Consider the following 15,777-nt stretch of genomic DNA (forward strand, 5'->3'; position numbering starts at 1 on the left):
TGATGGGGACAGAAGGGGGACAGTGATGGGGACAGACTGAACCAGTGGTGGTTGACTGAGGACTGCTGTCCCCTCAGGTACAAACATAGTGCATGTAGTGACTGTACCATGTCTGTCACGCAGGGGTCACGGTGGAAACTTTGGTCAAACTGTCGTAGTAAAGAAGAAACTGTGATTAATACAGATATTAATGGATGAGCCGTCGTATTTGTAGAATATTTAGAGTTTCCTGGTGAAACGAGAGCTCCAGGGGTGTTTGTGACCAGTGTGTGCCGCGTTGAGTGTATAAATCCCAGCCCGGTCCCCGGGCGGCCGAATAGAGTAGAACAATCCAGCAGCAGCGGCAGCAGAGAGAGGATCGACCCGGACACAGCGTCGCTGTTAGCAGACAACTCTCACACCCCGGCGGCCTGACAGTCGCTGTAAATGGACGGAGCCTCCTCAGCACTGAACGATGTGAGCGGCTGAGAGCAGCAGCTCGGTGAGGACTGTCAGAAACACATGACAGACAACTTCAGCTGCGGCGAGAGGCGCGCCATGGCATCCCAGCCGAGGTAGGTGCACACACAGCGGCGGCTGCTAGCTGCTAGCTGCGGGACGTTAGCCTCCCCAGCCCCGACTGGTAGTAATTAGCCAGGGAGCGTTAGCCGCAAACACACACACACACAGTGAGCGTAGTTTGTCTTGACATCTTGTCAAAAGTTTAGTTTTCTGTAGTTTGAAACTCAGTCAAAGTGAGAGGAGTGTTGTTATTGTTGTGCTTTAGTCTGTTTCTCAGTGGAGGTGGAATCTGCTGTGATTTACACCAGCTGCTCTGTTTACACAGATCTGCACAAATTCACGGTTCAAGTTCACGTCACGGATCCTTACACGCGCACACACACACACACACACACACACACACACACACACACACACACACACACACACACACACACACACCACCGTGCTGGACTAACTTGGATTCAGCTGGAAAACAGCGGAGCTCAGGGTCGCACACGGTGGTTAGTGACGGATACTTCCATTTAACAACACGATCAAGTCCAAATATCAAGATGACAACACAGGACGATATCGATAATAATCACGATGAGGAAGTGTCATGTTACAGGATTGAACTTAAAGACTCTTTAACTCTTCTTTATGAGCAGAGAATGAGGAACCGCAAATCATTTTCAAATCCAAGTGTTCTACCTCCTCACTGTGCTTCCACAATGAAGATGTTTATCCATATATACTGAACCTTTTCATATATTGCAAATATTAACAATCATACTGTTGTTCTTGTTGATATTGGTTGGAGTGTAGCAGTGACCGCCCACTTTTAAAAACAGTTCTGTTTCCAGAAGTAAATTTCCCCAAAATGTTCTCCCTTGACTTCTTTCCAGAAAATCCATACAAATATTGATATAAAATTGATTTTCAACACTTATTGACATTGTTCGATTGAGCGCAATAGTAATCGCAACTTTCAGAATGGATCTGGTTCCTGATTTAAACTCCCTCTCAGCAAAGACCGCCCAAGTACATTTTCCATTAATTCGCTCCCCTGACAATTCAGAAAATCCTTATTAAAGGCAATAATGCCATTGAAATTAGTTTAATATATATGGAGATAGATAGATAAAAGATTAGTTAACTTTGTGATTACTTTTTTATATTTTATATATATATATATATATAAACATACTGCCTACACAATCTGTAAGCACACTGAGGAGGTTTAAGCACATAGCACACATATAGCACAAGTTTAAAAGAAGAGTTTCCATCAGCTTCCCTCGTAAAAAAATCAGTCTTTAAACTTAAAATAAAAAATAATTTGAGATTTAATGTGATTATAATTATCAGTTCTGACTGGTATGGACATATTTATTAGAATTTGTGGCCATATCGCCCACTCTTGTCATCAATATTTACAGTCGTCAGTAAAACCTTTGTTTCATGTTTGTTTTTAAGACTAGTCTGTGTCTGTAATACAGACCCATTACTTTCCCCCTGGGTCAGTGTGACTTGGCAATGCCACTTTGTGATATCGTTTTAGTTGGTTCAGTGTCCCCACTACTTTAATGAGTTAGGTGCTCATCTGTTTGGCTCAGTCTCAAATCTGAATTGCCAGACTTGTTGCCATGGAAGCGTCCCACTGGGATGTGTTCAACACTTTATTTTTGCAGGAAAATCCCATTTCGAACAATAGATTGAAGTGTTCAGTTCACTTCAGCGTATTTAAAGCATTAAACGTGGAGCTGGCTGTTGTTCCACAGTATCATTTACAAAGAGTAAACAATGTCTTTTTACCTTTGGCATCATATCAGGATTAGTATTCCTTATAATCCATCTGATGCATGTATGGGCAATGTGTCATCTTTGGGGACAGGAGAAAACACGTGGATGTTGTGGTGAATCCTCATGGCATCTGTGAGTCTAATTACAAGATGTCTAGATACGATTGGCATTGTCTGCTCTCCCCTTAGACACTGCTGCTCTGCCCCTCAGGAAGATAAGTCTGTGATAAAGATGTCATTTATTTGTAGTGCAATTTTATCGTATCATCAACCAAAGAGTGTTTTTTACCAGAACTATCAGTTGCATTCATTATTCTGAGGTTGTGAAGTGTGTAAAATCATTATATGAAATCTAAAATCCAGACGTAAGGAACAGACTGTTTTCCCATCTCAGCCACAGAGAATAGAAGCGTGTCATTCATGTTTGTGATGGTTGGACTTCCATTTTAATATGTAATGCCCCAATGTAACCCCACCTCTGGCATTTAAAAGTATAATTGTATTTATTTAGTGTCAAAGTGGAAATGATGTACTCACAAATACTTCTTTCAGTGTATACAATGAAGAAAGGAACCTTCTTCGTCTCCGAGCATGGGAACTGAGGAACCAAGAAGCCAGCCAAGTCAAAGAACTCAACCCTGAGAATGTGCCTCTCTTTGGGGAACCATACAAGGTAAAAGGAGCTGATGTTGTAACAGTTCAATACCACAACAGTACTGTGTGCATTTCTACTACCATGTGCAAAGAACAGTTTAATGCTGCCGCAGCCTCATGATTGTAAGTCCAGTACATTAAACATATTTACTGCCCAGTAATATATAACTGCAATAAATATGCTAAAGGTATTAATGGAGAAGCAATGAGAGACTAAATGGAAAATTATGTTAAGACAAAGGTATGGTTTGTTCTCAGAGGTCAGTCAAAGAGTAGGATATTTGCTGCATTCATGCAAATGAATATCTTTCTAGCAAATGGAAAATTAAATTTTTTTATATAAAGTAAATTAGCAATAAAGATACATTAACTGTACTAGTTTCCTTCAAATAGACCATGATGAATAATATAAAATATCATTAAAAATAGCAGTGCTGCATCGCTGAGTATTGGCCAAATATAGAGTTTTTGTTAAATAAATATTAACTTTAAAGTTAGAATAGATTCAGGAGAGGTGGCTGAATTTCCCCCCAATCTTGAGTTAAGGCTACACTCTTCTTCTAAAGCTGATGAACTCACTATAATCCATATAAAGAGCAGCAAAATCCAGGGCAAAAAAAAGATCAGCGAATCACTAGCTGCAGGTGCACAATAACAATTGAAGGAGTCTCAGATGAGCTTATCAATGTTTTTTGTCAACTTCCCCGTTTCATTCATCTGGACTGGCAGCTGGACAGTCAGACACAATCTGTATAGAGATACGTTAGTAAGAAAATCTACATAACACTGTGAAAGTGAAGGGGAAAACTAAATTATTTTGAAAAATAAGAACATGTTGGTCTCATCCCCAGAACCACACAGTTGTTTGTAGATAACATTTAAAGTTTTGCTTTGAAAACCTTTTCCGGTAATAAGTATCAGTTGAGAATAAAAGAAAGTGCAGCCAGTCATGGAAACAGTTTTCAGAGACTTCAAACACTGACAAAGAAATTCAGAGAAAACATCAATGAGGACTAAAAGCTTGTTGTCACGTGCTTTCTGAAAATGTAGTCTTATCACCAAGGTGTTCCACTGTTTTTTACAACCAAGGACTAAATATGTTGAAGCGTAATTATGTTTAAAAATATAACCTTTTCTGAACTGAGATACCTTGTCCATGTTTACCACAGCTTAATGTTTGTCCCCTCTCACTGTAGACAAACAAAGTGGACGAGCTTTCCAATCGAATCCAGAGGATGCTGGGCAGTTATGAAGATGTGAACAACCCATGTCCCCTCACCATTGAGCCGTCACCCATTCCTAGTTATGCAACTGTCTCGCAGTCAGATCAGGGTCAGACAAACACAGATAAATCAACCAAAGCTGCATTCCACAACCAGGTCCATTACATGCCAACCTCAAACCAGAAATGCCCCTCTAGTAGCAGTTACTCCTCTCAGCCTGTGACGGTGTCCACATCGGTTTCTCCACATGGACATGGACATTCATCCACTGTCCTAAAGAATTCCTCAAACCACAGTCATCCTGGAAACTCAGAGCATCAAAGGAAGAAGAGTGAAGTCTTCTCAGATGTCAGTGTACATGTCAGCCTTCCCCAGGAAATGTCTGAGTCTCAGTCTCCTGATGCTAAGCTGCAAGCGTTCTTACATTCCAGTAACGACAACAACACTGACACGGACACTAAGGATACCTTCGATAGACATCAGCATCAGGAGTTCTCAGATCATCCCCCTGAGTCCGCCAGCACTATGGATGTTACCACACTGAACAATAAGCCGTCCCCTAAAGATGCAGCTCTGACTCAAGCCACCAAGACGAATGCACTACCCTCCCAGACTTTCCCCCCACTCCTGTCGTCCAAGCAGCCCAGCGTAGTCATGACTAAGAAGCCAACAGCCTATGTGCGGCCAATGGATGGTCAGGACCAGGTGATCAGTGAATCTCCTGAGCTGAAACGCTCGCCAGAGCCATATGCACCATTGTTAATCAGCAAGTCCAACCCGGGAAAAATGAAGATACTGCCACAGTTTTTGGAGGTGAGTGTATTTTCCTAGGCCTAATAACTGTGACATGATATCTCATTGTTTTAAATGTAATATTGTTTGAAAAATAGAGCAACAGTTGTTATGATGAGAAAATATGTATGGTAAATATAAAGCTACCATCTATAGTCAGTTAGCTCAGCTTGGCACAGCTTGGAAATAGAGCAAAATGTGTTTATAAATTAGTTTTATAGATATCGGTAGATGGATATATCTTCACAGACCCAGGTTTTTCTGATGCCTCATGTTTCCATTCTTAAAGATGAGCCAAGCTATCCACCTGTTAGCTATAACTGCATGTTTAGTGCACAAACATGAGTGGTATCAAACAAGCCATTGAATGGAATTTTAAAAAATGCGGTATTTTAATAAAATAGCAAGAGGTTCATAATGAAAACCAAAGCCTATCTCTGAGCTAGTGGAGACTCAATGGGCCTGTGTATGACATGACTGATGACATTAAAATTGTGTTTCTTTAAAGGTGGCTAAAACAGTGCTACAACTAGAATGGCAGTCAGTGGAGCGCATACCCCCACGCCAAGGCCATAAATCAATCATGTTGCACCGAATTTCACACACTCAAAGAAATCAGTTCCCTAAATATGCCAGAATTACCCTCAACAAGATCCTTGAATAATTCCTTGTGAAAATGTTGAAAAACTCCCCATGTCAAAGAAAGTGATAAAAATCAATTACAAATTGGGTAAATTGTACACAACCAAAGTTACATTAGCTAGATTTCTATTGTGATTCTTGGATTAAATTTTCTTTATTTTACTTATAATCTGAAAATTCAGTTTAACTGTGGCTTATACTACAACTACGATATTCAGTATAAAGTTAAAACCTGTAGTAAAGTGTGTATGATTTACTGCACTTCATATTATGCGAATGATTCCTGCTTTCTGAAGAAAATGGTGTAGCTTTTGAAGGACTGAACTTACTTGTTCAATAATGCATGTTGTGGTGTACTCCAGATGATTGTGATGTATCTTGAAGGTCTTGTGTGGTTCTTCCAGGGACTGTGGGGGAGGTGGTATGACAAGGATAGTCCTATTGATAACTTCTCTGCACTCATGTCTGGGCTTTGAATATACTGTGCATTAGTCTAATAGGGTTTTGTGTCTGCTGATTTCTGGAAAGTCTCTGTAGTCTCCTCGTAGTTGTGATGTTTCTGCTTGACTGTTCAGGCGTTTAAAGAAAAGGGCCTTGGACTCTCTATTGTTTTGGATTATTTGGCTGAACTCCACTTCAACTCTATTCATCTCTTCCCTGTCACACGTAAACACACGCACACACACACAACCCCTTGCACCTGCAGCTCTCCGCACCTCCCCCTTTTACTCCTGCAGCAGTATAGCAGTGTTGAATGTGCTGCTGTTTTCAAGGCTGGGACTAATCCAGTGCAGGATAGCTGGGCAGTGACTCATTCCCCTTTTTGCTCACCAACCCTCCTGAGTTAGGATCCACATCTGGACTCTGTCATACACTTTCACTCTGAGGATGATTTCGGGCAACAATACATAACAGGGAGAAGTAATGTGTTTTACAGTAATGTGTTATTTCCAAAACAGATCAATGTAGCTATCATGGGTCAGAGAGCAGACTTCTTTGTGCAGACAGTGTCGAGAAAATGTCAATCAGGCATTTACTTTACAGTCAGACTGGTGAGACCAGTGGAAACGTGTGATGGTGGTACTGAGCAAATTACCTTTAGACCTTTAAATAGCTTGAAACTGAATTCTTGTATAGGGCACACATCTCTGTTTAACTCCCAGTGTGAACTATTGCCCAACTGCTGACAATTGTTGTTTGTTTTGGCTCAGTCTACACTACCAGAAATCATTTCTTTGCTGCTCTAAAGAAAGTATTTGCCAGTGGTAGTACAGTGCTGCTGTGTTGGAGCGGCGAAGAATACGTGATTTCCAGGAAAAGAACATTGCAGTTTTATCTGGGTGAAACTAATGGTATCAAATCGGTACATTGATTTGCATACTCAAGATTCCTGACCCAGTATTTTTGGTGGTATGGGGGGGGGGCATTTCCAGTATCGTAATATATCTAATCATTAATTGTTCCCAGCAAATATAGTATATATTATCCCCCATGCATTTTTCAGCATGTAGTCTCATGTCTTACTAACTCAGGTGCATAGCATGGCATAAGTGGTGAGCAACCTGCCATTTATGTTTTTAGTGTGTATACGTGACCTTAGCTGCCTCTGATACCTTCACCCCTAGGATCAGCAGAACAATAAATGAACTTTGTCACCAACTTACATAACTGCTCTGGTGGCCCATTCATTCTGACCTTATCTCAAACATTGTCCATTCAGAAGGAAAAACTGAAAGAGAGGTCTGAAAACAAACTGAAATGCAGGCTGTTGACTCATTCACTCACAGTGTTTATCTGATGTTGGGGTTGGCCTATGTTTGTGCCTGCTTCAGGATATCGCATCACTGTTTGAGTCTGTAGTTAGTAGAGATGTAATGTACGACTGCTTTGTATTGACAGATGTATGTAATGTTATGTTCACTCAGTTCTATTAAGGTTGGTCGATTCTTTTTCTATTCTCTGGACTGTCAGTGCTTTTACGCCTGTAGCACAAAGTGGACATTTTTGATTATTGCCAGATAGAATAAGTTCACAACACCTTACACTTATCTGTGGTTTTGCTATGCAGTATGTACTGTAATTTCCCTACAGATTATATTCAGAGATTATCAGCCTCTTGTAATGCAAGTGAGAAATTTTAGATTGTGAAAGGAATATTTGGACTGTTTGCTTTTTCATGGTGATTTCAGAAACTCATATTTCTTCCGTTCCTTTCTACAGACAAGGACAAATGAAGCTCAGTGTGTTGAGGACATCTTAAGGGTAGGTTCAGCTGTTTTTATTTTTATTTATGACTCACTGTTGTCATAAAACTGTAATTATGGTAACAGCCTATTTATATCTCACAACAAATATAACAGAAATATGCATGATAACTGACTCACTTACTGTGTACGCCACTATTCACACACGTGCACACCTATATTCCTATATCCGGTATTACAGTTTATTTAAAAAGGGAAAAGCTGCTTAAGTGCAATGCCCATTCAACTTTTACTAATGCTTAAATTATCAAAAAAGATTATGAATCCCATTCCAAACAACAAACTGAAATTTACATTATAGCCATGCATGTAAGACAAATCAAAAAACTATATATATATATATATATATATATATATCAGTCACTTGTATAAAAAGGAGAAAAATAGAGTGAATAAAGTATCAATATCATCTTATCTAAAAGGTAGATAAGATGATGTTTGTATAATTTACATAAATTACAAACTGAGTAGATTTGGTTTGTTATTAGACAAAAATCTGAAGTCTCCTTGAAAACCTTAAATTCTATATTACACAAGTGCAATCACAGAAGCTTGATTTTCATTAAAATTTCAGTAAATTATTGTATTATAAGTTTTATTATCAATTAACTCTCTTAGGAGTAAATTCATTTTAACTATGCTTTAAGTTGCTCAGTTGCTGCTGATAAACAAACTTTTCTATAGCTCTCTTACAATTTTCTCTTTTGATGGCTTCACATCTACATACATACTTTTATCTATGAGGTTCTCATTTGGCTCCTTCTGGATCTTCAAGTTCTGTTATGCGCTCCAGACCATCAGAAATACATGTGGGCACTGTGATTGGAGTATTTTTAAAAGTGGGAAGAGATTGCATCTGCATGAATTAATGTTGATTATATATAGACTGGCATCTGTTCTGTAGTTGCTTGTAGGCTGCTAACACATATTACACTCTTTATTCCCCTTAACAGGAAATGACCCACTCATGGCCTCCTCTTCTGACAGCTATACCCACAACAAGCATAGACAAACCCTCCAAATCCCTGTTCTCAGCCAAGGTAAGTTCAAAAAGCTTGAGAGTTATTAAAATCTATCGTGATAACATGCACATTACCAACATTTATGTCAAAGGGGGATATATTAGTTGCACTAACGACAACAAACTTGCCCTGCGTCATCATCTTACCAGTTGAAGGACACAGAAATAAATCCCAATTGTAATGGAACAATGAAAAGTTAGCTAATTGCAGTTTAAAGTAAATGCTAACCAGATCCATTTGGTTATATGTCAAATGCTTTCTTCAGTGCAAACATTTTTGTGTGCTTCTGTCAATCAATTTTTCAGTTTTTTTGGAGGAACACTGATAGTGTCTGGAGGCTTTGGTGCCAGAACCAGTGAGCTGGAAACACTGCAGATGTGCAGTGGTCTTCCTTACAATCCAGAAAATATACGAACCCTTTCCATTGTGCTATCTGGAAATTACTATCTACACAAACAATGGACACATGTACTGTATGGCTAAATATTAGTTAAATTTGCTGTGGTTTCATTTACATATTTGCATTTCTATACCCAGAATCCAAAATTTTAACTTTGACTTAAAGGAAGAGAAATATGAGTTAAAATAACTTCAAAAGAAATCTCGAGTCGTTATTTGAAAGACAGATGAACACATTGTTTCATGGACAACATCATGCACAATTTTGATTTATGACCTTGTGGAGTTTTTCTCACCAGCCATGGCTCAGAATTTTCCTCAACGCACTACTGCTAAAAATGGTTATAAAGTTAAAAAGCTATTTAGTCTCGTTCAATACAGATTGATAATTAACTAAGTTATTAGTTTAGTGTAAATGTAAATCCAAATGTACAAACTTAAATGAAACAAATCTATGACTTATATTAAATTATTATTAAAGCTTGTTTTTTTTCTGTCCAAACAGGAAGCAGTGCAAGTCTCTTCATGCCCGGGACAAAGTGAGTAATAAGGGAAGTGAGCAAAGTACATGTCAGGCAGATAACAAGGATCAAAATGCAAGAAAATAATTAATCATCAGTCCAACGAACCAAGGATTGACTCTGTTATGTCTGTAGATATTTTTAGTAGACATATTGATCTGTCATCAGGTCACTTTCTCTTCTTAACCTTTAATATTCATGGTATTAAATCACTGTCTCTGTTCTATGTAACTCGCTTCCTCAAAGCAATGTTTCTATGGTAACTTGTACTGCCAGATTGCCCTATTCTGTAAAGTGACCACAAAATGCCAGAGGAGAGAAACAGCCCTACAATTTTATCTCAAATTAACCTCAGCTGAGGGAAAGAGACTGGCGTGTCGCAGAGAGGAGGGGTGAACTCTCTTTAAATCTCTCACCCCTTTCTTTTTAGGACTGTTCTGTTTTTATTGTTTTAATTCATCTCTATTTGTACCTACTTCAGCTCTTTCATTTCTCTCTTGCTCTCCACAAAAAGATGTTTTCATCCCTGGCCGTTTGTTGGTTGGTTTGTTTGGTTGTAAGCAGAATTACACAAAAACATCTGAATGGATTTCCACGACACTTGGTGGAAGGATGGGGTATGGGTCAGGAAAAGAACTATTACATTTTGTTGAACATCTGGTTCAGGGGAGGGAACCAGGATTAGTTTCTTTTCACTTTCTCAAACATTGTGAGAGAGTTTCCCAGGCAATCATAGATCCAAATGAAAAAAAATCCATCATTTTAAGGGAACTGATATGTATGGGTGATATCTATTTGGTGCAACTTGATTAAATGTAAGGTTCTAGTTCAGGACTCGATTAGTTAGCAGCAGGCTAGTCAGCTAAGTATTCGTGGGGGAAAAAAGCTCAGATGCCGTGTGATCCACATTAGTGTTTGGTGACATATCCCATGTTGTCTCCTTTTGTTTGTTTGCTTTTCTCCTCTCCTCCTCCTCTTCCTACAGATCCATCGCAGCTCCACCAGCAGAGCGCCTTATCGTAAGTGACTTGGCTCCTCTATAGGACATTTTGTTTGCTGTCATTTCATAACATGACAGAAAATAAGCAACTGAACTTTCAGTCCCAGCCACAGAAAGTAACTGAATTTAATAGACACTGCTATATACTTGTAGCTTCCATGCAGTGTAATAGAGCTATATAAACAGTCTGTTTTCAACCAGCCTCAAAGCTGCAATCCCACAAATTACACATTCAACAGACATTTCACACAAAGCATATTATTACAGATATTTTCATAAAGACTTTTCCTAAATATAAAACCAACACATCTATTCAATTTGTTTTTTTCTTTACAACTTTTTGCAATGTAAATACAATAACAGTGTTCTCTGATCACTATAAGAAATACTATTTAGGTTTTTGTGTGTGTGTTCTAGCTCATTTGAAGCAGCACATTCCAGCGGCGTAGAGTCAGCCAGCTCTAGTGACTCAGAGAGCAGCTCGAGATCAGAGTCAGACAGTGAAAGCACCACAGCAGAGCCCCCAGTGAGCAGCACAGTTAAAACTGAGGTAATTTGCCTCGTCCCTTTTGTATATCTGCACATCTGGATTAAAGGTTGAACGTGCATTCTCAGAACTATTTCCTTTTGCTCTTTATCATGTGTCTTTTTCTAGCCTGACGCTCCAGCAGTGAGCCATGGTAACTGGCAGTTGGGAAACTGGATCAGGTCCAACCAACAGAACTTGAGCACTGACTGTCAAGGTGGTACCTATGTCTCTGAGAGCCCCTCTCACAAACGGCTGTTGCCCACTCAAAGCTCCAAGCACTCCAGCGTAGAAGTGGTCGACCCCACCAGGGATTGTAAGCCTCAGCTTCCTACTCACCAAAAAGAGCTTGGTGACATCCACGCAAAAGTCCAGCAGCGCAGAGAAAGCCATCAGGACAACCATTACCAGCAGAAGAGCCAAAAAGGCCCTTCCGCTGATTTCAGGAGACTGTCATGCAAGACACACTCCTCAAAGCCAGCAAAGGAGGGCTGCCAGGATCACAGTGAAGCGGCTGTCAGTGTTAAGGGTGAGGACGTTGTAGCCACAAAAAACAAAGACCTGTGTTTCACAGACAGGCCCAAGGTAAAGACGAAAACAAGACACTGCAAGAAAAGCAAGGATGGTGACTCTAAACTTGACACCAGAAGGACTTCTAAACACACGTTTCTTGACAAGCGGAAGGTTGGATCAGAGCCTGAAGTCAAAGTGGTTCTGAGTAGTCTTTGTCCATCTTGTGGTGTGAAAGATCCCAACCCTTGCTCCTGCCCAACACAGACTCCTGCTCAGCCTGAAGAGCCATCTTTCGACCGACCAGTAAAAATCCCCTGGAGCAAACTCAAGGCTGAGCCTATCTGCCAGAAGGGAAACAAGAAACCTCAAAAAACATCCCACAAACACTCAGAGAAGAGAGCTCAAACAGCCAATGGTTCTCAGGACCTCCACAGGCCTCCTAGATCCCTGCTGGTGAGGATCGATCTAAGTCTGCTCTCAAGGATCCCCCAGACATCCGGCAATGACCAGAAGATACCCAGCAATGCAAAGAGATCAGCGCTGGTTGTAGAGCCAGATGGAGGGGGTGGTGATGTTTCTATAACACACAAACACAGCAAAAGCAGCAAAAAAAGCACAACTCCAAATGTGAGAAGTGTCCAGGGCTGAGCATGTGTTTACATAATGAAAGTTCTGTTATTATTATAATGTGTGATTTGTTCTCTTCTAGGTTGAGGGAGACAATAAAAATCTACCCAGGAAGAAAAGGCGGCTGGAAGACAAGAATATCTCTTCAGCTCATGCTTCTATCAAATTGGAGTAGGTCCCCTCGAATAGTAACGTCCTATATATTTCTACCACTGATAACTTTACCTCTTTTTTTTTTTTATTGTGTCTTATGTTTTGGTCAGTTCAATCCGATCACACAGGCTCTCTGATCTTTTCCGCAGAAGCTCCAGCAATCCAGTGGAGGATCGGGAGAGAAAGAAGGCCAAGAAGAAACCTGTGTTGACACCACCCAAAGACTCTGCTAAAGACTCCAAGTTACACAAGCGCTGCTCTGCAGAGACTCTGGAGTCCAGTAAGGAAGCTGCAAAGAGCAAGGACTCCTGCAAGCACAAGAAGAAGAGTGAAAAACACACAGAGCGCCTCCACCCTGAAAAGGTAACTGTCAACACACGAGCACCTGCCATAAGTAATACATTTGTGTATTGTGTTATATTGATTATTTCCACTGAAAAACTTTATTAATTAATCTTTTCACAACCAAATGTCTGCCACTGCAATTCTAGCAAAAGCCTCCAAAGTTCTGCCCCACGGTCTCAACATCTTCACAGTCCAACAAGGAAGTTTTGATCAATAGGCCCTTGCTCAAGTTTGAGGACAGGTGAGATTTACTTTACTCAATAAACATGGGCCCAGGTCTTTCTCTCCTGTCTCTCATCTTTCTCTGAAGGCCTTGAATGTAACTAACTCTCTTCAATATAACCTAACTCATGGGAGAACTATAGAGTCAATATGCAATTTTAAGACAATTGTAATTTTGTCTCTATTAATTTATTATTTTATCTTGATTTTTATCAAATTGGTGCAGCAGTTCTAATTCCTATTAACATAAACTTAAACTTGTTGCATTGGTCCTCATTTTATTCTGGTTCTTTCTCCTGTAGGCCGTATCCAGTGAAGCAATCCATAAAGGAGGCAAAACGACTGAAGCACAAAGCAGATGCAGAGGTGGGTTTTTGTTTTTGTTCTGAATTTATCTTCTAAAATATAATGTGTAGTGTAAACAGGCCTTCAGATAAATAATAACCCCTGCATTTGTTTGTTGCTCCTTCTTTACAGTCAGATAAGCTCAGTAAAGCTTACAACTACCTGGATGCAGTCATGTACTTTGTTGAGAGTGGCATTGCTATGGAAAAAGATCCACAGATTTCAATGTCTTCCTACACCATGTTTGAAGAGACAGTGGATCTCCTCAAGTAAGAACCCACTGCCATTGTTATCTGTAATTATGAGTTTGAATCTTGCAAAACCGTAGAGGCTCTTCCACCTTCTCGTGGTCACATTCATTAAAATGCTTTTTTAATTTCACCCTAGTTTTAAGCTCTAATATGAAGGTTTTTGCTCCATAACTTTGACTCATGCATTTTTTCCACTCTCACAGGTTTGTCCTGAAACTTAAAAACACAGTGGACCCCTCTGCTCCGCCCTCAGAAAAGGACTTTTTAGTTTTATGGTAAGGGGATGCTAAATGTGCTGTTTCCCCTCAGACCTGAAATTTTAATGAGGTTCCCCTAACATCACAGGTTAAAGCTTTTACTCCTGTTTTTACTCTTCGAGGGCTGCATACATTTACATTCATCATTTCAGAGAGGGTTTGATGGACTGTAGTATGTGGTGCAGTTGAATTATGACAGTACATTGATAAAAACAGCAAATGATGCTGCTCGTCATTGATACATGATGACTTTGGTACATTGGCTTTCCAACATAAAATTTGCTTTATTTCTTAATATTTTTATATCAAATTACCACAAAATGTTGCACATACAGGAAATTACAACATTTTAAATAAGAAAACAATGACATTTTTGCCCAGGGGAATTATTCCCACTGTTGAATATGTTTTCTTTTTGGACACTTCTGTGTGTAGTGTAGATATTGAAAATATGTTTTGTTTCTAATTTTTCATTATTGAATGACATTTAATTGTTTCTTGTAGTTTGAAGTGCCAGTCTCTCCTGCAGATGGCCATGTTTCGCCACAAACACAAAACTGCACTCAAGTATTCAAAGACCCTGACTGATCACTTCACCGTGAGTATTGACACATGACCACACTTCCTAAATGACAGGATTATTTAAAATACTTGTTATTTAAGTAGTTGTACTGATGTAGAAGAGTAGCACATATACACGTTATCAATACAGGAGTTACAGTTTTATTTTGCTTTGCCATTTATATTTCTCTTTCAGAATTCTGCCCAGGCATCACATGATCCTTCTGTCTGCACAGCAAAGTAAGTCATGTATTTTCCATGTTGCGTTCATTTCAGGGTCACGTTACGTAAAAAGTCGACAGCTGCCATCTTTTCTTTAATACTCCCCTCTGTGTCGTACCTCTCCCCCTCTTTTAGAGCTGCAGACACCCCGTCCCCGATGCCTGACATGCCGTCTCCAGCCAGCACATCCACAAGCTCAGGTCCCGGCTCCAACCACAGTGGTAGCGGGTCAATAGTGAGCCCCGTCGGTGGCATGGTGGCGGTTCCCCAGGCTATAGAACAAGTCGCATTCACCTACGTCAAAATCACCTCGTTATTCGTAAGCGCTCATGACCTCTGGGAGCAGGCGGAGGTGCTGGCAAAAAAAGGCAGCGGTAAGGATGAATAGAAAAGAGACAGTGTTAAATGTCATGTCTTACTGTGGTGTGAATACATCTCTTATGAAACCTACATGAATATCAAAACAACCCATAAACATTGAGTTTCCACAGCCTTAACTTAAAATAGATGCAGTAAAAATAAATGGATAGATTAAAGACAAAAAGCTAGTTAGTTACTCAGAAACAACAGTTAAATAAAAAAATGTATCCACTGATATTAGAGTAAAGGAGCCCATAATAGTTGTCATCATAGACTGTATTTAAAGATGATGATGCATCTCCAATTCCTCCCACTATCCAGAAATGAAGCCAAAATACCTCCGACGCAAAATCTGCCATTTTGTGCATTTGGAGCCAGAGTCTGTAGTGACTGGGGGATGGAACAGTGATATCGACGTCCTGTCGATACTCGTGCTTGACTAATCAGGAGTTAATCTTGATGTCAGTCATGATGTTTCACCATTTTTTATATTACTTATTAAAACCAAACTTACCCAATGACTGAGAACTTGAACAAACATCACCGTGATAAGAACTAATTAAAACAACAGAAACTATTTTTGAGAAATCGAT

The 15,777-nt window shown here is 39.8% G+C and overlaps 1 protein-coding gene across 1 annotated transcript in view; it reads left to right on the forward strand.

The window, feature by feature from the left end:
• The window catches only part of aff1 (AF4/FMR2 family, member 1), an 18,806-nt gene continuing 3,029 nt past the window's right edge, over positions 1-15,777 (forward strand). Inside the window, exons 1-18 of the mRNA XM_020082478.2 lie at positions 1-554; positions 2,838-2,958; positions 4,136-4,975; positions 7,817-7,858; positions 8,814-8,900; positions 9,787-9,820; positions 10,788-10,821; positions 11,220-11,352; positions 11,458-12,468; positions 12,551-12,639; positions 12,771-12,984; positions 13,113-13,207; positions 13,491-13,554; positions 13,666-13,802; positions 13,988-14,059; positions 14,546-14,639; positions 14,799-14,842; positions 14,960-15,198. Of these exons, the coding sequence (XP_019938037.2) occupies positions 502-554; positions 2,838-2,958; positions 4,136-4,975; positions 7,817-7,858; positions 8,814-8,900; positions 9,787-9,820; positions 10,788-10,821; positions 11,220-11,352; positions 11,458-12,468; positions 12,551-12,639; positions 12,771-12,984; positions 13,113-13,207; positions 13,491-13,554; positions 13,666-13,802; positions 13,988-14,059; positions 14,546-14,639; positions 14,799-14,842; positions 14,960-15,198 (3,403 nt within the window). The 5' untranslated portion in view covers positions 1-501. The remainder of the gene's footprint in view (positions 555-2,837; positions 2,959-4,135; positions 4,976-7,816; positions 7,859-8,813; positions 8,901-9,786; positions 9,821-10,787; positions 10,822-11,219; positions 11,353-11,457; positions 12,469-12,550; positions 12,640-12,770; positions 12,985-13,112; positions 13,208-13,490; positions 13,555-13,665; positions 13,803-13,987; positions 14,060-14,545; positions 14,640-14,798; positions 14,843-14,959; positions 15,199-15,777) is intronic.

Source organism: Paralichthys olivaceus, chromosome 18 (genome assembly GCF_024713975.1).
Source record: "Paralichthys olivaceus isolate ysfri-2021 chromosome 18, ASM2471397v2, whole genome shotgun sequence".
In the NCBI taxonomy this organism is placed as follows: domain Eukaryota; kingdom Metazoa; phylum Chordata; class Actinopteri; order Pleuronectiformes; family Paralichthyidae; genus Paralichthys; species Paralichthys olivaceus.